General features: G+C 53.7%; 4 protein-coding genes across 15 annotated transcripts; 3 read left to right on the forward strand and 1 right to left on the reverse strand.

Annotated features, from left to right (window-relative positions):
• Positions 1 to 492: 492 nt before the first annotated feature.
• SHC1 (SHC adaptor protein 1) lies at positions 493 to 11,196 on the reverse strand. 5 transcript variants are annotated; one of them, XM_057725404.1, is made up of 14 exons: positions 11,049 to 11,196; positions 8,493 to 8,641; positions 7,081 to 7,248; positions 6,481 to 6,551; positions 5,891 to 5,954; positions 5,614 to 5,733; positions 5,296 to 5,349; positions 5,055 to 5,106; positions 4,753 to 4,879; positions 3,739 to 3,937; positions 3,583 to 3,652; positions 3,370 to 3,504; positions 2,978 to 3,216; positions 493 to 2,159 (listed from the first exon to the last, which is right to left on the reverse strand). In XM_057725404.1, exons 3-14 carry the CDS (start codon positions 7,243 to 7,245, stop codon positions 2,031 to 2,033), a joined length of 1,425 nt encoding a protein of 474 aa, XP_057581387.1. In that variant the 5' UTR covers positions 7,246 to 7,248; positions 8,493 to 8,641; positions 11,049 to 11,196; the 3' UTR covers positions 493 to 2,030. The 5 variants fall into 5 exon arrangements, with proteins under 5 accessions (XP_057581387.1, XP_057581388.1, XP_057581385.1 ...); XM_057725405.1 differs by lacking the exon at positions 8,493 to 8,641 and having other exon boundaries at positions 3,370 to 3,501; XM_057725402.1 differs by lacking the exon at positions 8,493 to 8,641.
• Positions 11,197 to 11,269: 73 nt separating this feature from the next.
• Positions 11,270 to 15,267, forward strand: CKS1B (CDC28 protein kinase regulatory subunit 1B). The gene is made up of 3 exons (XM_057725406.1): positions 11,270 to 11,605; positions 13,976 to 14,103; positions 14,746 to 15,267. The coding sequence occupies exons 1-3, from the start codon at positions 11,547 to 11,549 to the stop codon at positions 14,796 to 14,798; spliced, it is 240 nt and encodes a 79-aa protein (XP_057581389.1). The 5' UTR covers positions 11,270 to 11,546; the 3' UTR covers positions 14,799 to 15,267.
• A 2,028-nt stretch (positions 15,268 to 17,295) lies between these two features.
• On the forward strand, positions 17,296 to 23,245 carry FLAD1 (flavin adenine dinucleotide synthetase 1). Of its 8 annotated transcripts, none has more exons than XM_057725421.1 (8): positions 17,296 to 17,389; positions 17,947 to 18,171; positions 19,681 to 20,425; positions 21,114 to 21,261; positions 21,715 to 21,813; positions 21,891 to 22,080; positions 22,844 to 22,917; positions 23,033 to 23,245. In XM_057725421.1, the coding sequence occupies exons 2-8, from the start codon at positions 18,091 to 18,093 to the stop codon at positions 23,166 to 23,168; spliced, it is 1,473 nt and encodes a 490-aa protein (XP_057581404.1). In that variant the 5' UTR covers positions 17,296 to 17,389; positions 17,947 to 18,090; the 3' UTR covers positions 23,169 to 23,245. The 8 variants fall into 8 exon arrangements, 7 of the variants coding, with proteins under 7 accessions (XP_057581404.1, XP_057581405.1, XP_057581407.1 ...); XM_057725422.1 differs by lacking the exon at positions 17,296 to 17,389 and adding an exon at positions 17,433 to 17,484; XM_057725424.1 differs by lacking the exon at positions 17,296 to 17,389 and adding an exon at positions 17,481 to 17,552.
• A 134-nt stretch (positions 23,246 to 23,379) lies between these two features.
• Positions 23,380 to 24,436, forward strand: LENEP (lens epithelial protein). Its single transcript, XM_057725483.1, has 2 exons — positions 23,380 to 23,995; positions 24,079 to 24,436. The coding sequence occupies exon 1, from the start codon at positions 23,673 to 23,675 to the stop codon at positions 23,940 to 23,942; it is 270 nt and encodes an 89-aa protein (XP_057581466.1). The 5' UTR covers positions 23,380 to 23,672; the 3' UTR covers positions 23,943 to 23,995; positions 24,079 to 24,436.
• Positions 24,437 to 26,774: the final 2,338 nt, after the last annotated feature.

The following is a 26,774-nucleotide window of genomic DNA, read 5'->3' on the forward strand; positions in this document are numbered from 1 at the left end:
GCAAGGAGGGGGAGCGAGGCCCGGGCCAGAGCCTCCCCCGGGCGCCGGGCGGGCAGGACGGTACCAAGGCGCGAGCCGGGGGGGGCGGGGGGCGTGCCAAGCCCTGGAGCGCCGCGTGCGCGCTCGCTAGGGGAGAGAGCGGCTGTCGGCCCGCCGCTGGGCCGTACCATCCCGCGCCGCGGGCCGCCGCCAAGGTGCGCGAGGGCGTGAGCGCGCGCCCGGGAGGCCCGAGCCTCCTGGGGTCCGGCCCGCCGCGGCCTCACCCCGCCGCGGCCCCCGCAACATCTCCTAGGATGGTGGCCCCGCACTCCCCGCCTGCCGCGCCCTACCGGTGTCCCGCCGCGCACCTCCGGGTTCCCGCTCGAGCCCGACCCGAGCGGGGCCAGGTGGGCCAGGCCGCACCGCGCCCCGAGGACGGCCTCGGCCTCTCCCGCCTCCCCTCCCGCCGCGGGGGGCCCGCAGCCAAAAACAGGCAGCGATAGGGACCAAGAGGCCGAGGTAGAAGAAATACGGACTTTAATGAAGATTCTTTCCCTTTGGTATAAGTGAGACCCGTGAAAACATCCAAACGAAAAGAAAAAAGGAAAAAAGGGGAGGCGAGGATTTAGACAGTCCGCGCTCCCTGATCCACAAGGCCTAATGACAGAGCAGGGCCGGCTCCTCTGTCGTTGCGGCAGGACCCGGCCTGGAGAAGGGATGCAATAACTGCAGGTTTTAAGTGCCCCCCCCCCTTCCCACCCGCCCCGTGTGAAACTAACACTCATTCAGCCAGACTTCTACCTCGCGGCGTCGCGGTGGGAGGGCCAAGTTTCTCTACTCCTAGCTCACACTTCTCTCGGCCTCAGGTCTCTAGTAGAAAAGATAATGCTACCGATCTCAACTGCCTCACAGGCTGGGGTAAGGAAAATGCCAATAGTTGTAAAAGGGCTTTGAAGAGTCAAAGAGGTGATGTATAAATGTAATCGATTATTATCATTTTGTGCTCAGGAATAAGCTATGGAAAACAAATCAGTAAAGTAAATCTACAGCCCTAAAATATACGCATATAAAATAAAAAATAAATCTACCGATGGTATCTGGGGATTGTCTACTGCTTTAGAGCCTCAATGCCCCTGTTCCCACCTCCACAGAATCCACCCAGGATGACAGTTCAGTCATCCCCCACCACCCCAGCAGCGGGAGGCACGACAGAGGCTACAGGAGGACGGGCTGTACTTTGGCTGTAGAGTATAACATGCATGCAACATGGGAGGAGTGGGCTTTCGAAATGTATATACAGACCCCCAGGGGTGAGGGGCCCAGCCAGGAGGCACTGAGCAAGGGAGGGGTCCATCTCCCCACTGGCTGGGAGGGGGGCTCTGAGGCAGTCTCTCAGGGTTGCACATCCCCGGGGAGAGGGGACAGCTGCCACTCCTGCCTCTGTGCGCCCGACCTAAACTGGAGGGGGTGCTAAGCAAGGAGAGGACGGGGTCCTAGAAGCCAAGAAGGTGTCAGCACCCCCATCTTTGACTTCAGGGACCCAAGAACTCTTTGCATAAAATATCGTCAGACCTAAGAGATGGTCAAAGGCACAAAGTTTAAACACTGGGAGGGAGGGTTGTTGAAAGGGGTCTGGGGTACCCTGAGCCCAGGGGTAGACTAAAGGCGTGATTCACTCCCCCTTCCCTGGAAGGGTGATTGCTCCACTGGGCCTATCACCACAGGACATCTTCCATTACAAGGAGGCACACTGCCCAGGCCTCCAGCACCCACCTTGGGGAAGGGGGCATCAAGTTGGCACAGGAAAGGCCCAGGGAAGGGGGCCACTCTGTACATTAATACTTTGGTGAGGTTTGGGGAGAAGCAGGACTCTACCCCTGGCTCCTGACTCAAACCCTCTCACTCAGCTGGATGCTGAACCCAGTGTCCACACTACTCCCAGCCCTACACAAGGCCAAGCCCACAGAACACTCCCAAGTGAGGTCCTGAGAGTCAGAGAATAGAGTGGAAGGGGTCACAGGGCATCTTCTGGGAGAGAGCACTGGGACAGATCACAGTTTCCGCTCCACAGGTTGCTGGAGACACAGTTCGCTGCCCGCAGAGATGATGGGCAAGTGATTGTCCATGTGGTAGCTGATGAGGTGACTGACACTCTCAAAGCGGTGATCCTTTGTCCGAACCTGGGAAGTGGGAAGGGAGAAGGTCAATTCAGATGAAGAGTCAAATAAGACCTCAGTCCCCAAAGCTGAGGAAGCTGGAATATTCAGGAGGGTTGATGCAGGAGAAAAAGATGCGAGGTGTGGGAGGGCCATCAGTCCTGATCATTGAGGCTTCTCTAGAAAAAGAAGCTGGAGATAGCCCTGGGAATGGGCAGGCCAGTGAACTGGGGAAAGGCAGAGGTGACATCAGCCCAGAAATCATGAAGCTGAGGGATAGCTACTCCTCGCCTGACCTGGAGGAAGGCAGTATGTCTCAGAAAAGGATACACAGCACAAAAAAGGCCCACAAAGGAGACTGAGATTGCTGTAGAAAAGAGACCAAAGTTATGAGGGGCAGAGGGACCGTGCAGACAGGAGCCAAGGCACTGGTCTGAGCCCTGAGTCTAGAGAAGCTAGGGAGGCCCTTGGCTCCTCTTGTGAGAGAAGGTTTGGGGTGCTTAGCCTCTAACCATCTGACACTGAGCATCACAAACTCTCAAGGATGGTTTTCTCATTTGTCAAAAGAAGGACTCAGGTGACATGAGCACCTTCCAGCTCTCGTGGGCATAACGCTTGGGGACTGGCCAGAACTGAAGTGAAAACAGCTCAGGTTCAGGGATGTGAGAAGGAACCCTAAGCCATTAGACGGGGGGATGCCAGGCACCTTGAGAGCAGGGGAGGCTCAGAGAGAGGTGCCCAGGGGGCAAAGTCTAGGAAGCAGTGAGGCAGGAACAGGGCTGCACGGGAGGGTACCGCACCTTCCTTCCTGCCAGGCCCACCCATACCCCTGCCACACTCACCACACCCTCAGGGTCCACCAACAGAAGGTGCTTGGGCTGCCCACTCTGCAGGCCGGTGAGCACGTACTGGCCAGGCGTGGTCGTGCTTTCCCGAACCAGGAAGTCCCCGTTGAGCTGCAGCAGGGCCTCGGCCTCCCGCCGGCTCAGCTTCCCGTGGAACCAGGGCTCCCCTCGGAGCTGCTCAGCCATGGCCACCGACTGGGGAGGTGCAGGCACCCGCAGGGCATCTTCAAAGGGCTCTGGGGGCACAGGGAGAGGGCTAGAAGAGGCAGCTGGCACAACACACGCGCAAGACCCAGACCTTCGGCAGGGGAGGGCGGGGGGGCAGGAAGAAAGAAGAGGAGAAGCCGAGTGGAAAGATGTGGATGCAGAGAGGAGAGGCGCACACTCACTCATGTCAAAGAGGTCTCGGGATGCGCTGCCATTGACGGCAGGGTTGGGGGGCCCGGCCCCACCGCCGGCTTGCCGGGCCTTGTCTAGGTTCTGGACGTTGACATAGGAAGGATCATCAAAGAGCTCTCTGCCTGCTGAGGAAAGGGAGGCTTTACAGTGACCCCCGCCTTGCCCTGCACACCCTGCTCTGCCCCTCTCAGCTCCCTTTCTACCTGGGCCGGGTGCCGGGGGCAGCATGTGTTTGCGGGCTTCTGGGTCTCCTCCAACAGGCTGCCCCACAGGCTGAAGGACAAACACAGGGTGAGACCAGAGGCCCTAACCAGCCGCTCCCATCCTGGGCCCAGCCCACCTCCATCCAAGCAACTTACCAGCGTGGCTCCCAGGTGGCTGGGGGTCTGGGCACTGGGTGGAGTGGGTTGAGCAGCCCCCGGGGGGGCTCCTTCCCGAAGCCTCATGTCCACCACCCCCCCAAGAGGGGGCTCCTTCCCAGGGAAGTCATTATAGTACTGATGGTCAGGTGGCTCTTCCTCCTCCTCATCCCAAGCTGAGCCATCAAAGCCTGCCATCCTGGGAGGGACAGGAGGGAGTGAAGAGCAAGGGTAGGAGGACGGAAGGAGAACTGAAGAGCGGGCACGGACTGGACGCTCCGAGGGGTAGGCCTGAGGCTGGGTGTTTCACACACACAGTCATCTCATACAGGCAACCCTACAAGGCGGGTACAATTTCCTCCTCCCATTTCACAGAGGAGGAAAACGAGGGTCAGGAGGGAAAAGATGTGGGTCTCACAGCTAAAAGGTGGTGGAGCTGAGATGCGAATTCAGCTTTGCCCTTAAAGTCATGCCCTTGATTGTTACGCTGTCTCCCAAGAGGGAGGGGAAGCAGTAAGTCCCAGGCAGTGGGGAGCTCCAGAACATTCTAACCTCCTCTACATACTCAATTACTACTGGTCTGTGGGGGGACGGTCAGGATCTCAGGAAACAGCCATTCTCCCTCACCCAAAGTCTTGACGGCTTCTAGGGGCAAAGAAGTGAAGAACTAAACTGAATATGGAGAAACGCACAAGAGGACACACCAGAAATGAGATGGCAGGGGAAAGAAAAGCTCATCTAGGCAGGAAAGAGCAGCAGCGTGGACGTCCCGGCCTGCACAGCTCCCCCACGGGCACACGACAGGAAGAGTTGGCCCTGCAGCGGGCAGGGCCTCCCAAGACCTTCCTGACGGCCACCGGAAACTTAAGAATAGCAGGAAGTGGGAAGCAGGGGTGCACAGGTTATTTCCTTCCCCACACCTCTCCGAGCTCAACTGTGGGAAGAGCAGACCTACTTTTCCAATTCCGGTCTGGGGCCCAAGAGCTGGCCGCCCCCACTCCCCTGCCTGCTCACCTATCATGGGGGGTGACCAGCTTGGGCGGGTTCCTGAGGTATTGTTTGAAGCGCAGCTCGAAGGCCTGGCCAATGGTGCTGATGACGTCCTGAGCAAGCCCTTCGGGACACTCCAGGATGTGGCAGGCTGGAGGCACAGCAGAGGCTGTCAGGGAGCTCGGGGGCAGCGTGGCCGGGAAGAGGCGCAGACAGGGGCCCTGATCCTCTGTCCTCCACAGCAGGAGCCCCCGCTTAGCCGCCAGGTCCTGCTCACCTGCCTCCCAGACAACCAGCCCCACCCAGTGCTGCCCACCACACCTCACCTCTCTGATTCACCGGGTCTTTGGCAACATAGGCAACATACTCGGCTGTGTCCTGGGGTGGAGAGCACCAGAAGAGGCCAGTTAGCTAAATTTTATAGCCCCATCTCACTCCTGACCCCTCAAACCCAGGCCTTTTCAGACATCGCCTCAATCCTAGCAGGCTCACTTCTCTAGCCAGTGTCCTCCCAACCCCTAGCCCCTTACTCTTCTCCCACCACCTGTGTTCCATTCCCCAACTCACCGGGTCCCCGCCAGACGCAAACGAGATGGATTGCATGTGGTGGTTGGCGATGATCTGAGGGTTAGGGCAGGGGACGGAGAAGGAAGGGAATGACGTGTCAGGCAGCCTCGGGGCCTACCGGGTGCCCCCCACCACTGGCCCAGGACCCTGGAACCCAGTCTCATCCTCTTGGCTCTTCAACCCATGTCCTCCTAATCTCCTCCTTCCCTACCATTCTGCTGCTCCCAAGTCTTCTCTCCTAGTTTCTTGTCCTCATAACCAGGTCCTCGCTTAGTCCTCCCATCAATGTTTGTGGTCCCCCGGCCCCACCCCACCAACCTGCTTGCAGTCTGCGGCCATGAGGTTGAGGCTGCTGGTGGAGACGGTGAGAGTGATTGGCATTCCAGCAAATTTCAAGTTACTCCTCCCCAGGATGGAGCTGAGTGGACGGCTACAGGGCTGCGGAAGGGCCCAAGGGTCTCAGAAGCTGGGGGTTCCCCACACCAGGAAACCCCCACACTCCTGCCTTCTGGCCTTCTCCCCACATGCCCACTCTAGCCTTCCCCCTGCTCCTCCACATCCCAACAGCATCCCTCACCCCATCGACCCCAGGTACCTTTCTCCTCCTTGTTGCCCCCTTAGCACCCGGCACAGCCTCACACACCAGACTGATGGCCTCCCTGGGGAAAGAGGGGCACTCAGACCCACAGCCTGCCTACCACTCGGCTGGGGCTGCCACAGGGCTGGGGGAGGGGAAGGCCAGGCCAGACTCCAGGGGCACTCCAGGCTCTTTGTCGTGGTGGATTGAATTAAGGGCCTTTAATATTTGATGACACTGAGAGGCCGCTTCCTGGCTGATTGGGTTAGGGCCTCAATGGGTCTGGCCCCACCCCCTTCCAGCTACCAAATGTCCCATCCCCTTCCCAAAGGCAGCAGCAACCTTCCATCTACCCCCATTTTCCACTCAAGCTCCAGCTGCCAGCTGCCTCTGCCACCTCCCCAACGACTCCCCAGGCTGGATAAGTAAGAAGGAGCCAGGTCAGAGTTGCCTCTTTTCATTCAGACTTAGACTCACTTCCCTAACTTTCTCTCAATCCCCTTCACCACCCAAAGATAAGCCCTCACTAGCACCACAGCCAAGTGACCCACTCCCCCTGCCCCTCACGAATCCCAGGACCCCCACACTCCGCCCCTCTCCCCACCAACCTGGTGACCTGAGTCCGGGTGTTGAAGTCGAGGGCACGCATTGACTGCAGGACCTCCACACAGCCCATGTACTGCAGGGAGGGATGGGAGGAGAACAGTCAGCCACCTCCCCCCACCTCTTCACAAAGGGCCCTAGGACTTTTCCCTACTTGATCCCTAAGGGGAGTAAAGATGAAGAAGTTCTGCCCACTGCCCATGGATACAGCCCACAACATGCAGGACAACAGGGGTGAGGAGAGAAGGGCAAGCTAGGGGGACCTCATGCATGCGGGAAGAGAATTTGGAGGGGAGTGACAGGCATTGGGTGGGATGGAGTGACATCTCCAGAAAGGAGGAGGAGACTGGAAGGGACAATCAAGAGTCACTCATTCCAACACTCACTGAGGGCTTGTGCTGGGCTTTGTGCTAAGCAGGGCAGGGTGGGGGTGGGGGAGTCACAAGGAAGGGGTGACAGAATCAGAGAAGGGGCAAGAAAGGTTTAGGAAACAGGACACCAAAACCAAGGGAGTTGCTGGGGAAGAGCAGGGAAAAAAAAAGAGACCAGTGAGCAGAGGAACTGGAGGGGTCTGGGAGGGAGTAGGAGGGAGGATGTTCACTCACCCGAACCAAGTAGGAAACCCCGGGTCCCATGACTTTGTCGTTGGGATGCAGCCAGCCCCGCGTGGGCTTATTGACAAAGCTGCCGTGGCGGGTCCACTCCTCGCCCCCCAGCTGGCCCCCTTCCACCCGAGTCCTGCGCCCGCCGCCTCCACTCAGCTTGTTCATGTCCTGGAGGAGGGGCAGGGGGCCTGAGTCCGGCATGGCTGCCCCTATGATCCCCTCCCCGTCCTCGGCTGCCCTTCCTGGCTCCCCCTTCGGGCCCGGGCGCCCCCCAGCCGGGTTGGCCAGCTTCAGGTTGCTCATCCGGGGGAAGAAGGAGCACAGGGTAGTGGGACTATCGTCTCCAGGCAGAGGTGGCAGCATGGGCCCCATGGACGAGGCTGATGGGGAAGGCAGCTCCTCCGGCGGGGTGGACCCTGAAGCCCCCTCCTCCAGCGATGACAGAGACTCATTCCGAAGCGGGTTGTACTTGGGCTTGGGGGGCAGGAGATCCATGGCTGGAGTGAGAGGAAGGCTGCTGCCCAGCCTGGCCCCCCTGCCAGTCAGGGCAAGGGGGCCAGGCAGGGGGCATCCCAGGCCCTTAGCCTGATTGGACCTCTATGGCCCAGGGATCTCAAGGGTCCTGGGGAGGGAGAGGGACAAGTGGCTCTGGCTCCGCCGGCTCAGACCCAGACGGTTTCAGGCCCCATCCCCGCCCAGCGTGGAGCCTCTTCTCTGGCAGAGCGGGGAACGGGCTGGACCTAGGGCTGCCTGGCTCCTCCCCAGGGGCGGGGAGCTAAGGGGAAAGACCAATCCCGAGGACAGTGCTGACTCACAGGCTCTAAGGGGCTGAGCCCCCAACACTGTCCAACCCAGAACTGTTGCAGGACCGAGGGATCCACGCCCTCTGCCCCAGATCCATACCCCCCTGCCCCTCCACCCCCCCCACCTCTTCCCACCCCCTGTACAAACAACAAGTAATCTGGGGAGGAGTAAAGTGGGCGTGGGAGGGAAGGATGGAGGAGTGAGAAGGAAAAAAGGGCGATAAGAGGCGGTCTGGATCAATCCAAACCGGACACGGGAGGGCCAAAGAGAGCAGGAAGCTGAGGGAGGGCAGCAGGGGCATGAGGGAGGAAACAGAGGCAGCTGGGGGTAAGAAAGGGAGCGGATCCCTGAGCTCAGCAATTGACTTCCTGGCCTGGTGGAACACTCAAATTCCCTCATCCTCCAGCCGGGGCCACCCCCACCCCACCCCCACCACTACCACACAGAGGGGTGGTGGCCCCAGGGAGCCTGGGCTATTAGCAACCTCTGCTATCACAGCTGTGGAGGGAGCTAAAGAAATGGGAAAAGGAAGGACGTGGTCTCAGTGGATGCAGGGAGGGGCCAAGAGGAAGGGCAAAGCTGGTGAAGTAAAGGGAATGAAGTCCAACCTGGGTGGTGCGTCAGGGAGCCACCAGGCAGGAGCTGGAGCAGAGGACAGGCTGGTGGAGGCTTGTTCTCCATGCATGGTGCCTACCATGCCAAGGAGCAGCGGCCCATGCCAAGCACTCTTCTGCCCCCCTTTCCACAACGAAGCAAGCTGTCAAGGGTAGAAGGGGTGGGGGCGGCGAGGGCATTGACACTAAGGTCAGCTCCCTGGACCTGCAGGTAAGCTCATACCCCTCCTCTTGCAGTAGTGACTGGGGGAGGATGCACGTGTCCACCACAGAGCTCGATGTCCCTTACACCAGGGGCAGAGTCTGGCTGGAGGAGATGGGAGAGTGCAACAGTTCTCCAAGAGAAGTGGGGACTACAGGCCATGAAGGGACAGAGAGGGCAGAAGCCAAATCGGTGCTAAGGAGAAAGGGGTACCAGGAGAAGAAGGGCTGAGGCTGGACACAGGGAACAGTCCCAAACCCATTTCTTCCACCCACAGCTTGGAAAGTGACCCAAAAAAGTAATAGTAAAAGATACATATACCCCCTCCCCCGGCTCACCTCGGAATTACCTATCCTTAAGTTTACTTCAGACTATAAAAAGATGCAAATTATCATATGATTATAGTCATTAATCACTAGCACTAGGGCTTCCTAGGTGGCACAGTGGTTAAGAATCCGTCTGCCAATGCAGGGGACACGGGTTTGATCCCTGCTCCAGGAAGATCCCACATGCCGCGGAGCAACGAAGCCCGTGCGCCACAACTACTGAGCCCATGTGCCGCAACTACTGAAGCCCATACACTTAGAGCCCGTGCTCCGCAACGAGAGAAGCCACAGCAATGAGGAGCCCGCGCACCCCAACGAAGAGTAGCCCCCACTCACCGCAACCAAAAAGAAAGCCCGCACACGGCAAAAAAGACCCAACACAGCCAATAAAATAAATAAATAAATAAATTTATATTAAAAAAAAACACTAGCACTTAATATTGTTAGATACTGTGCTTATCACCTCCCCTTAGTCTTCAACTGAGAAGAGCTTTGCCGCTCCATGCACCACTCCGGATTAGTTCTATCACTCCGTTTCCTAAGGCCTCAGCACCCAGGCAGAGAATGAGGAAAGTATTCTGCCAAAGCCTCACACCCCCAACACACACAAGCATACACCAGGATGTCCTCGTCTTTAGAGGTGGGCATTCTGTGGGTGCCAGCAGGACCCAGAGGCAGGGAATGACCAACAGGTGTGGGCATTGTTAGAAAAGAAAGAGGAAGTAGGGCTCTTTAAATTTACATAGGAAGAAAGGAGATTGCTACTGGGAATCCGGGTGACTGGGTGTGGGGAAGAAGCTGCGTGTGGCTTCTCAGCCCAGCAGGGAGGAGGAGGCAAGAGCGGCGGAAAGAGCAGGAAATGGCGAAAGCCTCAGGAATGTTTCCAGAAGGGAAGGCTGGGCAAGCGGGGACCAGGAGGAATGCCCAGACTAGAACTCCGGCTAGGGGGAGGGGAAGAGCGAGAGAAGTGGTGGGGCCTGAGGAGTCCCTTAAAAAAAAAAACCAAACAGCAAAAAGGACAGTTACCACACCCGCTCCAAGCCACCGTTTTCTGGTGGTAGAAAACGTTCTCTCCTGTCACACCCACATGTCACACACCAACAAATGCATGGCCCTACCCAGCTCCCGACGTACAGGTATGAGACAAACAGCTGTTTCTGGGGTGGAGTCGGTCCTGGGAAGGGAAACTCAGAGAGTGGGGCTGGGAATCTATGAGCAACTCTCCCTCCCACTCTTGTGCCAAACCCCAAGTCCAGCCCCCTTGAAGCAGGTCCACCCTTGGAAGGGGGTCAGGGAGAGGAAAAGGGCTGCCCCTAATCTCTTACTCCTCAGAGCCGGAGATGTGAACTTTTGACATCCTACCCAGTGGAGCATGAGAGCTCCGGAAAACTGAGCCAAAGGCCCCAAAGAGAAAAAGAACAAGGAAATGGGAGCAGATGAAGCTTCTGGGATTGAAGACAAAGCTGCTGAGGCGATGACCTGGGTCCGACAGGGATAACGCTCCTGAGGGGGCGTGGCCCCCTGTGGACGCGTGCAGCAGAGACTCCCAGGAGGCGAGGCTTCTGGACAATCAGACGTGGATTAAGAAGGGGGCGGAGCTGGTAGAGGGGCGGAACCCCTAGAGAGGCGTGGCTTCACGAATTCGAATAGTTCTTTGAGGGGCAGAGCTCTGCCCTTTTGGGAGATAGGCTTTTCGATAGACGGGAGTTGGCGGAGAGTCGTCGCGAGGAGGCGGAGTCTCGGGGAATTGGAAGGACTAACGTAGGATTCCTAGTAGTAGGGCTTGGAAGCATGTCTGGGGGTGGGACTTCCAGGAAAGCTGGGCGACAGGGTGGGGTCGGGGACAATAAATATAAAATAAGTCGGGGTTCGGGGAACCCCCTGAAGTTGGGAGGTGGGACTTCCGGGGAGGGGGTCGCAGGGGGCGGGACTTATAAATGAAGACCGGAAGTAGGGTCCCGGGAGAGGGGTTCCGGGGTGGAGGAGTGGGTCACTTAAGGCGAAAATAGAGTCCCAACTCACCAGGGCTTCATGGAGTCTCCGCACCGCTCCGCGGGCCGATTTGGTTCCGGATCACGCCACTGCCTCCTTAGGTCGCCGCTCCAACTTTCTCCCCAGGCCCGGCCTCCCTGGAGAAACTTTATTGCACTCACTTCCGGCCTCACTAACCCCTGACCCTCTACCTCATCGTCCCTCCTTCACCCGTCCCACTTCCCCGAATCAGCCAATGGCAGCGCGAGAACGCGCTCAGGGATAGTGATAGCCAATAAGAGGCCTATTTTTGACCTACGCTTGTTCTTGAGCAACGTAAGCAGTGCACTCCAATAAGGACTCGAGGAGAAGCAAACCTAAGCCAATCGGAGGCTTGAAGGTGGGGTTGTCCCGCCTTCCGCCATAGGGACCAATAGAAAGCGCAGGCGGTGTGTTTGAAAGCGAGGCCAAAGAGGGTGGGAGCGCGTGCTGCTGGGAGTTGTTTGGAGTTTGGCGGTGCGGGGCTGACGGTCCTCAGGCAGAGCGGTCATGTCGCACAAACAGATTTACTATTCGGACAAATACGACGACGAGGAGTTCGAGTACCGGTTAGTGTCGCCGCGGGGGCAATAACAAGGTCGTGAGCTTTGACAAGTGAGGGCACGAGGAGTTGGTAACGGGGACTGAAGCTGCAGAGTCGGCGCATGCGCGGGAGGTCAACGGGACTAGATGTGCGCTATGAGAGCGTAAGGCGCATGCGCGAAGAGTAGGGGGGCGCTTGTAAAAGAGACCCTAAGGTGGTAGTGAATTTGAAGTAAGCTTTCCCGTTGGGAGGAGGCGTGGGTGGACGTCGTTAGTGTGTTAGCGTGCTGACCACCCTCAGCTTTGCGAGTTTCTGGATCATTCGCTCACCTTCTTTGAGCAAATTGATCTTGCCTTCTTGAGACTGCTTGTATCACGGCAACACCGTACAGCCTCTTGGGGGAAGGTGGCAAAGGCGGAGCTCGAATTTTCCTCGCGTCTTCGAAGTGAGGAGAATTCTGAGAGCAACTGAGTGTTGCTTATTAATTCATGGGAAAGGGGCGTGGTTGTCTGGCTTGTTTTAGAAAGTTTTCGTGGAACCGGAGTGGAATAAAACTGGCCAGGAGCATTGAGAAAAGACAATGTGGACGTAATATAGGTTCCCGTCGAATATTTGAAGGGTATCTACTTAGGAAACAGTTGTGGAGTGCTTATAGGTTTCAGGTGTTCTGCTGAAGTGCAGGGACAAGCCATGGTCGCTACTTTCAACAAACCTAAAACTCTGTGGAAATACAGACTTCAGAAAGAAGGTGATAATTGGTATGATAGAACTATGTACAGGTTGTGGTGGGAGCACGTAGGACTTGCCAAGCATGGTGAAGAAAGGACTCCCTACAGAGTTTGCATTTGATAGAACCTAAGTCCGTAATTCTAGATTGGGAAATTAGGGAAGACAAAGAATTCTACGAATGTTAGCATTCCAGTAATCTGTGTTAAGTGTAATACTTAAAACAACTGAAAGCTTGGTTTTCTTGTGTTTCTTCAGCCTAGTGCTGGGCTCTGGGCCTTCTGGAGAAATAGGTGTGTGCTGACAAATACACTATTTGTATTATTTTTATGCCAAATCCTTGGGAAAAGGCCCCTGGCCCTGTTTGGACCCAATTAACTTTGTTTTCCTCAGCTGTTTTCCTCTACGTCTGAACTAGGCTAACTAAAATTATGTGCTTATAATGTCTTTTAGGGCTAGGGAGACATCACTAGTTTCATCCCCTGGAAGATGTAAGTCTTGGCAGTGGTATGTGGTTTAAGAAAAGGGTTTGTTTGGTTTTTTGGTCTAAATAGGTGTGGAAGCTTGTTAGGATGTAAGCTATTTTCAGACATTTAGACTAGAATTGACTCTTTGGGGGGGAAAATCCTTTTAGCACAGAGAGCATCCAGTACATTTTCATTGAACATGATGGAGTCTGGGTCGCCCCAATTCAAGTCAGAGTAGTAATTTATTTGCCATGAAAGGAGACTTATCCTTGGTTAGGAAAGCATGGAGGGCCTTACCTGTGGAGGCGCAGTGGTTAAGAATCTGCCTGCCAGTGCAGGGGACAGATTCGATTCCTGGTCCAGGAAGATCCCACATGCCTCTGTGCAGCTAAGCCCGTGCACCACAGCTACTGAGCCTGAGCTTTAGAGCCCGCAAGCCACTGCTACTGAGCCCATGTGCCTAGAGCCCATGCTCCACAACAAGAGAAGCCACCGCAATGAGAAGCCCATGCACTGCAACAAAGAGTACCCCCCCACCGCCCCACCACAACTAGAGAAAGCCTGCTCTCGGCAGCGAAGACCCAATGCAGCCAATAAATAAATAAAATTATTTTTAAAAAAAGCAAGCATGGAGTTTTCCCCAAAGAAGTCTCATGGCACATCCCTTCAGCGTTAGGAAAATGAAATTGAGGATAGATGTTAAAGGATAAGATATTTATATTTCATCCTTTGTGCTGGCTCTTCCACACAGCACTCCCCGATAGGCCTTTCCTCTCCACGAAATTACTTCTCTTCCTTCCTTACAACCCTGTTCACAACTGCCTGTAATTATTAACACTGTGTGTGTGTGTGCACGCGCGCGTGTGTTGTGGGGCTCCCATTATATTGTTTTAGTGTAATCAGCTAGAAGAGTGTAAGCTCCAAGAAGGCAGCGGCAATGCATCAACAGTGCCTGGAATTTAGCTGCTCATTCACTGGTGTTATTCATTAATGTGTACTTTTAATACACTTTTGTGAGACTTTACGTAACTTGGCCTTTATTTCTAGCCACCTCTGCCCCACAATAAGATTATATAAACTCCCTGCCATTATGAACTGGTTTCTCTTTTCTTGCCTCTCTTGGCTTTATATGCAGGCACTTGTCTGACAGACAGTATCTAGTACTGATACAAATTCCCCACCTTCCCATGTTTCTGTTACAGGCATGTCATGTTGCCCAAGGACATAGCCAAGCTGGTCCCTAAAACCCATTTGATGTCTGAATCTGAATGGAGGAATCTTGGCGTTCAGCAGAGTCAGGGATGGGTCCATTATATGATCCATGAACCAGGTCAGTGCAATGGCAGAAAGCAACCATGTAGGACTGAGGGAATAAAAGAATAAGATTGCATAACCCAAAGAAAGAGGGGGAAGGTGGGGATGATTTACTGGTTTCTTAACTCACCAGCCATCTAGAAAGACAGGGGTGACCAAAAATAAGAAATAAAGTATCTGAAAAGTTCAGACACAACCTATCACTGGGAAAAAACAAACAAAAAAACAAACCTCCTCTAATCTCTAATTCAGTCAGAGGATACTTTTTTTTGTTTCGTTTTGTTTTATGGCCACATATACCCTGGTAGAGGTTATGGTCCCTGCTTCATTCTCCATCAGAAAGTGAATTTTGGGAGGTGTTCCAAATAAACCAAGGAAAGTATATTTCTTGATAAGACACCAGACATCAAACTGCCAGGCAAAACTAATAAAGGACACCCCGGGGCTGTACAAACATAGCAAGAGAACTGATATTAGCAATTCTGTACTTGGCACACAGGCCAGGCTTCTGGGTCTGCTTCTAAGGCCATATGCTTAAATCTTAATTTAGTTATAAAGATCTGAGTGGGATGATAGCTGGGAAGTGGGAGTGGGATGCACTATAGGTTGTACATAGGATGATGGGAGCTTGTCTCTCAGATTTCACTCACTCTTTCAGAACCTCACATCTTGCTGTTCCGGCGGCCACTGCCCAAGAAGCCAAAGAAATGAAGCTGGGGAGCCAGTTCTCAGCCTCAAGCCTTACACAGCTGTCCTCACTTGCTAACATCTCTCTGATGACATTATTATGTTGCCTTCTTGTTTCTCACTTTGATATTTAAAGGATGTTCAATACACTGTTTGAATGTGCTGGTGACTGCTTTGCTTCTTGAGCAGAACCAACAGGACCACGGCCCAGCCAGATGAGTGCTCTTTGGGTTGCAGCCTCAGCTAAGTGTGACCCCCCAAAACCAATGTGAGCTCTGTATCCAGCAGAACACACTTGGCAGATGGAGGAAGCATCTGAGAATAAGACCATGGCTGCTACAGGGATTGTGTAAACTTGCTGTTTTGTTTTTTTCCTGCCAGTTGTTGTATGTATGGTAATTTACGTTTCAATGTATTGGAAACTTTACATTTTATTCAAGAAATCTGTTCCATGTTAAGAGCCTTGATTAAAGAGGAAGTTTTTATAATCTAATTCTAATCGTAAAGGTTTTTCCCCTCTCTCAGGGCAAGCACCGCATTCACTATCATGCTTGTAATTATATGCCCTTCAGTGGGTTAATGAAGCACAGCTCTTTGTTAATAATGAGGTTTATTTCAACATTCAAGTAACTGGGTTTTAATCTACTTTAAGCAGACTTTGCTGTCAAACATCTACTGAAATATTTCACTCTAACTACAGGCCTAAGAAAGAGGTTATATAGGGACAAGGGACAACAACATTTCTTCAAAACAAATGACCTGTTTTCTACAGTCAGGGATGCTGCCATTAACATAGTCCTGATTTCTGAAGGGCACACAAAGGTAAAGGGAGGAGGCTGTCGGCCAGAGGCTGCTCGTGCGCTCCACGTCCTGACCAGCCTAAGGCCTGTTCACTCCGCACATTGGTTTGGGGGTGTTTTCACTGGTTCTCACTTTGGCTGAATATTGGAATCACCTGGATAGCTTTAAAAGTGCTGATGCCTAAGTCATTCCCAGAGAAGTTGACTTCATTGGTCTGGGGTGTGGCCCGGATGGGGGCATTTCAAGCATTCTTACACAGGCAGTTACAGCAGTAACCTTTGAGAAAACAGCTGTAAACTGTGGCTATTTAAGAAAACATTTCACCAAATGATAGCTTACCCTCTACTTGTAACAGTAGCACTAAGTAAGGGAGATTAATCTTCCCACTTTTCGCCTGTCTTCCATTCATTTGTTCCTAGATCAGTAGTAGTTCAAGTGTGGTCCCTGGACCGGAAGCATCAACATCACTTGGAAACTCCTTAGAAGTGCACATTTTGGGGCTCCACCCTAGACCTACAGAATCAAACTCTGAGGGTTGGACCTAGTGACATTTTAACAAGCTCTCTAGGTGATTCCGGTGAACACTTGAGCTTGAGAACCCACTGTAGAGGATCAGACCAGAGCTGATGGGGGGGGGGGGTCAAATATCACCATTATTAGTAAGAAAGATAATGCAGCATATGGCTTATGTCATTAGGAAACCCCAACTTTTTTTTCAAGAGCAGAGACTCTCTTAATTGGAAAAAACAGGGCTTATTGAGAAAGAAGGGTATAGAAACCTGGCTCTGCCATTCACTGTAGTGTTTTTGTGGTGGTTGTGTGGCATCCCTTCGCCCTTTGAGCCTGTTGCCCATCTGTAAAATGGGCATCATATCTATCTTAGAGGGGTTTTAGGAGTAAAATGAGGCCACGTGTGGTTCAGCAGCCCTCCAAATGAATGAATTTTAGACCTTTACTCCAGAAAACAGTGGCATCAGCATGACATAAGAGCTTGTTAAATGCAGATCTCAGGCCCCACCCAAACCGCCTGAATCCTGTAGATTTAATCAGCATATTAAAAAGGCCCCCAGATGATTCGCAAGAGCATTAAGGTTTAAGAAGTACTTTTAGACCACAGGCAAGTGAAGTAAGAGGAACTTTGGATAAGAGAATCCAAAGTGGACACATGGCATTCCCCAGTCGCTGCCCTCACTTGTACCTACAAGACCAATTATCTGGGAGAGGCTATGGTTAAAGCACCATCTGGAACAAGGAGGGGCAAGACTATGTCAAAGAGGTTTAAGTAATTAGCTTTATCGTTTATAACAGAGACAAATGAAAGTCCACACACTAAAAGCTCACCTCTAGGATCTTTCTACCTCACAGGCAATGCTGACAATTTTCTTTGGTGTCCCTCCAGCTTCCATCTGCTGCAATATCAAATCCCTCTGACACCAGTACCAGCCCCGGCCCCTTAGAATGAGTCCTGGTTAATGACTAACAGCATACGCATACAAGAATTTGAACACAGAACGGAGGTTAGAGTAAGCGTCTCTTCCAGCATCAGATGGGAGCCCTCCTAAGTCGTTACAGCACCTCGGACCACCACCGTTCCTTTCACACCCGACTCCTCGCGTGCAGCTCTGAGAGAAAAGCCCCGCCCCCCGGCTAAGGCCCGGCCCCCATGTTTCCGGGTGAGGGGTGACCACGTGGTTGTCGCCGATAACAACCCAGTACTACTCCCGCCCTCTGGCTAAAGCTCGCGAGCGGTGATCGACTACACCAATGGACCTTTAAAGGTTGTCTAAGTGACGGCCAAGATGACCAATTAATAGGTAGGTGTGAGTCTAAGGCGGGACTGAGTACGGAAGCTGCCCCGGGACAGGAGGAAAGGAGAGAGGGAAAGACCCGGTGAAGGGGCAAGAGGCAGGTGAGAAGCTGGCAGAGCTCAGTAGTCTGAAGAGTGGCGGGAAGAGACAGCACTCCGGGCTAGAAAGGGTGCGGAAGCCTGCAGACGAAGGCGGCTGAGTTGTGGTCGGGGGGTGGAGGGAGGGAACGCACTTAAAGGGGCCAAGGCCCAGGATAAGGTAGACATTTAAAGGGACAGATGCCCCAAAGAGAAGAGTCATTTAAAGGTGCAGATGCCCAAGATAGAGCAGACCCTAGAGGAGCCGAGCTCAGCGGACAGAAGACATTTAAAGTGGTAGATTCGGGAGAGAAGGACATTTTAAAGAGACTAGGACCGAGTACAAAAGACATTAAAAGAGGTATGGGCTAGGGTTTTAGAACACGTTTATTAAAGGGGCAGGGATAAAGGAGTCGATTGTCAAGGGCCTGATGAGGAAGACTATGCACTCCTGCTCTCCCCCATTGTCCTTTCTGGCTCCTCCAGGTTCCCTCGACCCCGGAACTCCTGTTCCCAGGCTATGACTCCCAGTGCCCTGTAGACCTGGCGGGCTCCCCGCACTTGCGACCCCTATTTGGGGGTCTGGGTGGCTACTGGAGGGCCTTGCAGAGGGGCAGAGAAGGCAGGACCATGGCATCTAGGGCCTCTGAACCTCCCCCAGGGCGCAGCGTGACGGCGGGCATCATCATTGTTGGAGATGAGATCCTCAAGGTGTGTCTGGGATAGAGGAGGGGGAGGGGCAGCGTTCTGTCCTCCGGAGCGTGCTCCACGTTCTGTTGAGGGAGGGTGAACCAGGGTGGGAGCCCCCTTGCTGCAGTAGGGTCCTGGAGTGAGTCCAATATATTGGAGGAAAACTGACCCTCATTCTTTCAGTTACTTTGTTGAAAAACTTGTAGCAAAGTTTCTACAATTTGCCAAGCAGTATGGTATGGGGAGGGGTGGCTTTACAGAAATGACTAGGAGTCCATCGTGTACAAGAGGTACGGGTGCATGTATTATTTCAGCGTTATATCCAGCCTATTAGGAAAATGATCTAAGGCATTCCACAGAGTAGATAAGTGAGATAGAAAGAAAGTACTAGAAGGGGGAAATCACTTCTTAAGTGATCGGGGAAGTCTCATAGAGGTCATGGTGGGCATCAGGTTTGTAATAGTCATGTTGGGTGCTTACTAGGGCCTGGCAGTGTGCTTATTACATCACATATGTGATTTTACTAATCCTCACAGCCACCCCATGATATGGGTCCCTTTTTTTGCCGCCCAGTATGTGAGATCTTAGTTGCCTGACCAGGGATGGAACCCACGCACCCTGCACTGGAAGCGCAGAGTCTTAACCAATGGACTGTCAGGGAAGTCCAGTGTGGGTACTTTTATTATCAATCTCAATGAATAGATTATGAGACTGTGGCTCAGAGAGGTTGAGAAACTCGCCCAGGGTTGAGCAGCTAGTAAGTGGTAGGTTTGTTTCCAACCTGATCCTCACTTACTCCAGAGCCACCCTTAACCACTAAACTCTCTGTAGAGAAGTAGGAAATGGGGCTGGAAAGGAAGAGTGGATACACACCATAGATTCACGGCCTCAAACATTCTGCAAATGAATTTGAACTTTATTCTGTGTATGGTTGGAAACAACAAATGGCTTTTGAGCCAAGAATGATGCAATCACAGTGACACATTAGGAAAGTTGTTCAGGAGGCACAAGGCAGAGCGCTGTGGCTGGAGGCTGGGATTCTGGCCAGGGGTCTGTCGCCACTGTCCAGGTAAAAGGTGCCAAGGACCCATTTGGTGGCAGTGGGGACAGAGAGGAGAGAGCAAGTGGAGAGACATTTCAGAGGTAGAATTGACAGCATGAAGGGCCTGATGCTGTGGACAGTGTCTGGGATGTCATTGACCAAAGTGACAACAGCCAGGGATCGGATGAAGATGTCCAGTAAGCACTTGGAACCAGGAGGCTAAAACTGTTGGGGTGGGTGAGGAAGTAGACGAGTTGTCCACATACAATTGATAATTGAATCCATAAGCAGAGATGGAGGCCCAAGGTGGATCACGTTACCCCTGACTCCATTCACCTGGATTTTCCCACTTTTGTGCCCCATCTGAGCTTCTGGGCAGCCCGAGGTGGTACCCCTCAAAGAGCAGAGTGCCCCATCATCAGACAGGTGCAGTCTGATCCTTCCCCCCTCAGCTCTGACTCTCATCTTCCCCATCCCCAATCTCCCAGGGACACACTCAGGACACCAACACCTACTTTCTGTGCCGGACGCTGCGCTCCCTGGGGGTCCAGGTGTGCCGAGTCTCTGTCGTACCCGACGAGGTAGCCACCATCGCAGCTGAGGTCACATCTTTCTCCAGCCGCTTCACGCATGTCCTCACGGCAGGGGGCATCGGGCCCACCCATGATGATGTGACCTTTGAGGCAGTAGCACAGGCCTTTGGGGATGAGCTCAAGCCACACCCTGAGCTGGAGGCAGCCATCAAAGCCTTTGGAGGAGAGGGCTGGGAGAAGCTGTCGCGGGTACCCTCCTCTGCCCACCTGCATTACGGCACAGATCCTCACACTGGCTGTGCCTTCAGATTCCCGCTCGTCTCCGTCCGGAACGTCTACCTCTTCCCGGGAATTCCGGAGCTGCTGCGGCGGGTGCTAGAGGGGCTGAAAGGACTGTTCCAAAACACAGCTGTTCAGTTCCACTTGCGGGAGCTGTATGTGGCCGCTAACGAGGCCTCCATCGCCCCCATCCTGGCCGAGGCCCAGGCCCACTTTGGGCGCAGGCTTGGCCTGGGTTCCTACCCTGACTGGGGCAGCAACTACTATCAGGTAAAGCTGACACTGGACTCAGAGGAAGAAGGGCCCCTGGAGGAATGCCTGGCCTACCTGACTGCCCGTCTGCCCCAGGGGACGCTGGTCCCCTACGTACCCAACGCCGTGGAGCAGGCCGGTGAGGCCGTGTACAAACTCACTGAGTCAGGTAGGGGCATCCTGGGGAAGGGGTAGCAGGCACCAGACCACTGGCGGCACCCTCGGTCTCAGGAACGCAGGGGCTGTTGGAGGCTTCCCACAGATTCAGGAGAGGGTAGAAGATAGCTACAGCTGATTCATTCATTCTTCCAATGAATGTCAGTTGAGTACCTCCTTTCAGCAACACTGTGCTGGGTGCTGGGAGTATAGCTCAACAGGACAGAGGCATGCCCTGCTCTGGACAAGGAGTTTAACAGGAGAGGGAGAGGTTAAACAGGTAATCGTGCATGAGGTGTCAGTGGTGAGGGGGTCTCCACAGCAGGCAGATCAGCCTTGATCTGGGGTCAGAGAAGGCTTCTCTGGACAAGTGACGTAAGCTGAGTCATAAGGAGGATTTGGTCAGGCCAGGAGGTGGGCAAGAGTAAACAGTGAGAGAGGGTCTGAAAGGAAGCAGCATGAGGTTTGGGAGAATGGAAAGAACCCAGGACCCCCAGAGGGAAGACACTGAGGTGAAGAGTGCCATGGGGTGTGGCGGAATGGTGGGCGGGGGCAGACTCTACAGGGCCTTGTGAGCAGACGAAGGAATCTGGAACACTGGGAAGATATGGAAGGGTTTTAAGCAAGGGCAACTTGGCCCCCACTGCCCTTGGAGAGCCATATGTCTCCATCCGATGCCCTCTTCCCTGCCTGCCTGGCAGGGTCTTTTCTGGGGGAAAAGGTGGCAGGTGCCCTACAGACCATTGAGACCGCCCTGGCTCGGTACCGCCTCACCCAGCTCTGTGTGGGATTCAACGGGGGCAAGGACTGCACCGCCCTCCTGCACCTCTTCCATGCTGCTGTGCAAAGGTGAGCCCACGCCCTGGAGGCAAGACCCCAGAGACAGATCTGCCTCATTCTCTAGTTCCCCATCCTAAGAAGCAGGGAGAAAAGGGAGTGTCTGGGTGGGGTTTGGGAGGTTGGTAGCCATAGTGACCTCTCAGTTCCATTCCTCCACCATATCTATTGAGCATCTGACACGTGCCTGGTGTCAGAATGTGCAAGCCACCATCCCCGACCATAGGGAGGTCACAGTCCTGTCGGGGAGGTAAGGCTTACATACTGGAAACAGGAGTGTGAACTCCAGATTTGAGAGGTAAGAGATCAGAGTGGGCTTCCCAGAGGAAGCGGGTTCTGATGGATGGGGAGGACAAGGAAACAGGAGAAGGGGAGGGTGTCCATCCCAGGGACCAAAGGGCAAGCTCTCTGGAGAGCATTTCCCTGCCCATCCCGGCAAGCCAATGGGTTCTGCCCCCTTCCCAGGAAATACCCTGATGCTCAAGAGCGCCTTCAGATCCTGTATATCCGCAGCATCTCCCCGTTCCCCGAGTTGGAGCAGTTTCTACAGGACACTATCAAGAGGTACTAGGGGTCTGAAGGTTTGGGCTCCAAGACGGGCTTGGCAGGGCTCACTCTTGACTCCCACCACTCTTCCTCAGGTATAATCTGCAGGTGCTAGAGGCTGAGGGTGACATGAAGCAGGCCTTGAGCGAGCTGCGGGCACAGCACCCCCAGCTGGAGGCCGTGCTGATGGGCACGCGCCGCACTGACCCCTACTCCTGCAGCCTCCGCCCCTTCAGCCCCACCGACCCAGGCTGGCCTCCATTCATGCGCATCAACCCGCTGCTGGTACTGGAGAAGGAGACTTACCGCCTTCAGTCTCATGTCCCCTATCAGTCATTGCACCCTGGCTTCCTGAGGTGGGGGGAGGTTAGACCCTGGGGCTTGGATGAAACTGCCCCATCATCCAAGGGAGACTGTGCTATTGGTTCATTGAGCCTTTTGACCAATTTTTATCGAGCACTAATCCAGTGGCAGGCCTGTGGACAGAACAACGACTTAGAGCTGTGCTGTCTGATATGGTAGCCGTGAGCCATTTATTTACGCTCAAATTGTAATTAATTGAAACAAAATATGAACTGCTAAAATAAAAAAACTGAATCGTATACTTTAGAAGAGTGAATGTCATGGCATGTGAATTGTATCTCAATTTTTAAATTAAATACAATTCAAAATTCAGTTCTTTAGTTGTACTAACCACTTGTCAAGCGACCATCATGTTAGACAGCACAGATATAGAACATTTCCATCACTGCAGGAAGTGGTACTGGACAGCCCAGGTTTACACAGTCATAGATACCCTCTCCCGGTCCTCCTGGACCTTACATGCCAGTGGAGGGTGGGTTGAGAAATGGAAAGGGACAGGATAAAAGCTTTCTCTTTCTTATTGGTCAGCCTACACAGAGCAAGGTATACTAGAGAATTGGGTAGCAGGCCCTCCCTCAGAGGCCAAGGGAGCCCAAGAGCCCCAGATAGGCCCCTTCCCAGGTGGCCGGGGGTAGGTGTGGGAGAAGGGAGTATTTGTGACTCTTCTCTGACTCTGACCTCCCAGGACTGGACCTACAGAGACATCTGGGACTTTCTGCGTCAACTCTTTGTCCCGTACTGTATCCTGTATGACCGAGGGTAAGGGTGTTGGGGGAAGAGGACGGGTGTGTGGAAGATGTGAGGGTGCTGGGACTGGGAGAGCTGAGCCCACCACATTCACCCATGCCCTCCCCACTCCCACCCCCACCCCCAGCTATACGTCGCTGGGGAGCCGGGAGAACACAGTGCGGAACCCAGCCCTGAAGTGCCTGAGCCCAGGAGGACAGCCCACCTACCGTCCAGCCTACCTGCTTGAGAACGAAGACGAGGAGAGGAACTCCCGCACGTGACCTCCCACTCCTGCCCTGTCCAGGAGGAAGGGAAGGGGGTCGTCCTGGGGTCTAACCTGTCAATAAACTGCCTCTCCGGTGCCTGTTGCTCTGGCTGTGGCTTCCCGCCTCAGGAGACAGGAGAAGCAGAAGTGGGCCAGGCCCTGGCAGCTCAGAGCCCTCAGTGCTCACTCCGGGGGGGTCGAGGGGGAGAGCAGGCTGGAAAGGAGCTCTCGCTGATGATTTTCAGTGCCAGCCTCAGCAGGAGCCCACCAGAGGGCAGGAGCAGGGAGCAGTGCCAACCCCTGGGGGAAGGGACAACCGGGCAGGACACCAGGGTTTCGAAGCCCAGGCTGGAAGAAGGGCAGCTGAGCTGGCCTGGCTGGGGAGGATGAAAGATGGAGTGGCCAGGCCCTCCTCCTACCAACCCCACCCCACCATCGCTGGGCACAGGGGCTGACTCAGCCCATTCTCGGGCCCAGAATCTTCCCTGTGCTAGACCCTGGGGCCTTTGTCCCCACAGTCATGAGGCCTGAAGGGGGTGGGGACAATGTCGATAAAAAGGCACTAGAGGCAGCTCCCACACCCCTCCTCAGAGCTGCTGCCCACATGCAGCCCCGGATGCGGCCCCTAGCCCAGGCCCTGCCCTTCTCCCTCGGAGCGGTTCTGCGAGACACTGGACTCCGGGTGCCCGTCATGAAGATGGGCACAGGGTGGGAGGGCCTGCAGCGGACCCTGAAGGAAGTCGCCTACATCCTCCTCTGCTGCTGGTGTATCAAGGAGCTGCTGGATTAATGGTAGCGGGGGACTGCCTCCTCCCTGCCGGCACCATGGCCGGCATCGCTCAGGTGGGCAGGGTAGGGCAGACAGGAGGCATGGCTGCAGCTTCTGTGGCAGAGCCAGCCTCTCAGCTCCCCATTCTCTTTTGTAGCTCCCAGCCCAACCCCCATCAAGACTCCTGGGGCCAGCTGTGCTTCACCAAGGATGGGCGTCAAACAACGGGTGAAGTGTGATCCTGCTTTGAGTTTGTGCCATCTGTCAGACCTGCCTCATCTCTGGGCCTCTATTCCCAGGCCCCACCTCCAGTGCCCCTCTGGTGTACAGGAGCTTGGCCTGCTGGCTAGGACCCCAGTCAGGCTGCAGCAGGACCTGGCGCTCCCCCAAGCCTGACACAGCGAGCCCACCGGCCCAGATGGCTGATCTCAGTACCAGGAATGGGCTGCCCCCAGTATCTCTGTGTGAGAATCACTGAACTATATGTACAATAAATAGGCCTTGAGACCAAGAGTTCTAAATGTCTACAGGGGAGTCAGAAAAAGCCAGCACTGGAAGATTCTGGGAGCCAGGGAGGGAAGTTGTCCTTGATAGAACAGAATGAAAGCCAGGTTTCCTGACTCACTGGTGCCTGGGTGGGGAGGGCATTGGGTGGAAAGGCCATGTTCCTTCCAATGTGTAGGTAGGGAGGAGTCCAGCTTGGGTGGGGTCCTCTGTAAGGCCCTCCCTGTAAGGATGAGAACCCAAACAGAAGACCTGGTCTGGCCAGCTCCCTGCCCCTGAAGATCTTGGGGAAGGCGCTGAGCTGGCGCAAGTTCCCAGCTTACAGAGGAAGTCAGGCCCTGCTCCTGTAGCTCACACACAAAGCTGCAAGAGAGCCACCTGTGTGGCCACACAGGTCCTTCAGGCTTATGACAGTGCACAGGACGCAAACAGCCAGAATGAGCAGAATTGACTCCTCACTTCCCCTTGGCAGCCACCAACACATGCTCTCCCTGAACCACTCCCAGGGGTAGGTACACACCAGCCATTTACATTGTCTTGCTGCTGCCTACAGACATGCCCACTCCCAGCCCCCCACGACCTCAGAGCCAGCTAGAGTGTCCCTATGACCTCCACCCAGCATTCCCTGGGGCCCAGTTATGCCCTCCACCCCCATTCTGACCTGGGACACTGGCCTGGAGATGGCCTACGTGCCCCTCCCCCACTGCCAGGGACCAGCTCTTCCTCAGACCTCTTAGTTAACTCCTTTTACTCTGGGCTTATTTTCTTTTTCTTCCTTCCTTCCTTTTCTTTTTTTTTTTTTTTTTTTTTTGGTCAAAGTAATATATGCCTAGAGTAAAGAACTCTGATAGTAAAAAGTATCTCCCTCCCACACCTATCCCCCAGCTCTCCTCCCTGGAGGTAACCATGGTGACCAGTTTCTTGGACAGCATTTCAGAGATAGTCTGTGCATATACTGAATCTTCATTCTTTCATTCTTTTTTTTTTTAGTTTTTTTTTTAATTGAAGTATAGTTGATTTATAATATTTATTAGTTTCAGGTGTACAACATAGTGATTCACAATTTTTATACTTTATACTCCACTTAAAGTTATTATAAAATATTGGCTATATTCCCTGTGCTGTACAATATATCCTTGTAGCTTATTTATTTTATACTTAGTAGTTTGCCTCATAATCCCCTACCTATATCTTGCCCCTCCCCCTTCACTCTCCACTAGTAACCACTAGTTTCTTCTCTATATCTGTGAGTCTGTTTCTGTTCTGTTCTATGCATTCACTTGTTTCATTTTTCTGGATTCCACTTATAAGTGATAACATACAGTATTTGTCGTTCTCTGCCTGACTTATTTCATTAAGCATAATACCCTCCAGTTTCATCCGTGTTGTTGTAAATGGCAAAACATTTCTTCATTCACTTAACAAATATTACTGCGCATCTGCTCTGTGCCAGTCTGGCTGATCTGAATCCAGCAGTGAAGAAAACACATCCCCGTATTCATGGAGCTTACGTGCTGATGGGTAGAGACAGCAAATAAAATAGAAACATTAAAAAATAAGTACATTGCTGTTATTAGGTGATAGGTTCTATGGAAAAAGAGAAAGTCGAGCTAGGGATGGGAGTGGTGGCAGGCCTAGCAGGCCGTGGTAAGAGCTCGAGATTTTACGCAGAGTGAAATGAGGAACTGCTGCAGGCAGTTAAGCATGAACTGATTTTTTATTTAAAAGGCTCACACTGGCTGCTGGGTTGAGAATAGACCTTAGGGAACCAAGGGTAGAACAGTAGAGACCTTTCAGGAGGTGACGGGCACAGGTGGGGCCAGATACGTTGGTGGCTCAGAGCAGGCTTATAGCAACAGCAGAGGGGAGAAGTGGCTGTATTTGCATATACTTAACCTTCTCGTTAATAACTCTACACCCTGTTCTGCACCTTGCTGTTTTCCCTTTACATACCTTGTACAGGATTCCACATCCGTATAGTTAGAGCCCGCCCATGCCTTTTTTACAGCAGCATGGTACTCTACAGTACTCCAATTCAAGGTTATTTCTTATCCCTGGCAGCCCCTCTTTAGACATCCACGAAATGCAGGTCAGTGTTCTTGCCAGGTGCCTTCAGAGCCCCAGGGCACAGCAGTGAGAAGGTCCTGAATCCAGCCAGAGAGAGGTAAGTGGTAGAGATGGACACAGAATTCAACTTCCTTTTTGAATTTGGAGTTCCCTCTCCCCCTCATCGCCTGCACCCTGCTTGGCCAGCTGCAGCCCTTCCCTGACTCAAGCTCTAGACTTCTGCCTCCTTCTCCTTTCTTAGACCTCACTCCCACCAAGCTGCTTCAGTGCCTGGAGGTGGAT

The sequence above is a fragment of the Hippopotamus amphibius genome, chromosome 1 (assembly GCF_030028045.1).
Source record: "Hippopotamus amphibius kiboko isolate mHipAmp2 chromosome 1, mHipAmp2.hap2, whole genome shotgun sequence".
In the NCBI taxonomy this organism is placed as follows: Eukaryota; Metazoa; Chordata; class Mammalia; order Artiodactyla; family Hippopotamidae; genus Hippopotamus; species Hippopotamus amphibius.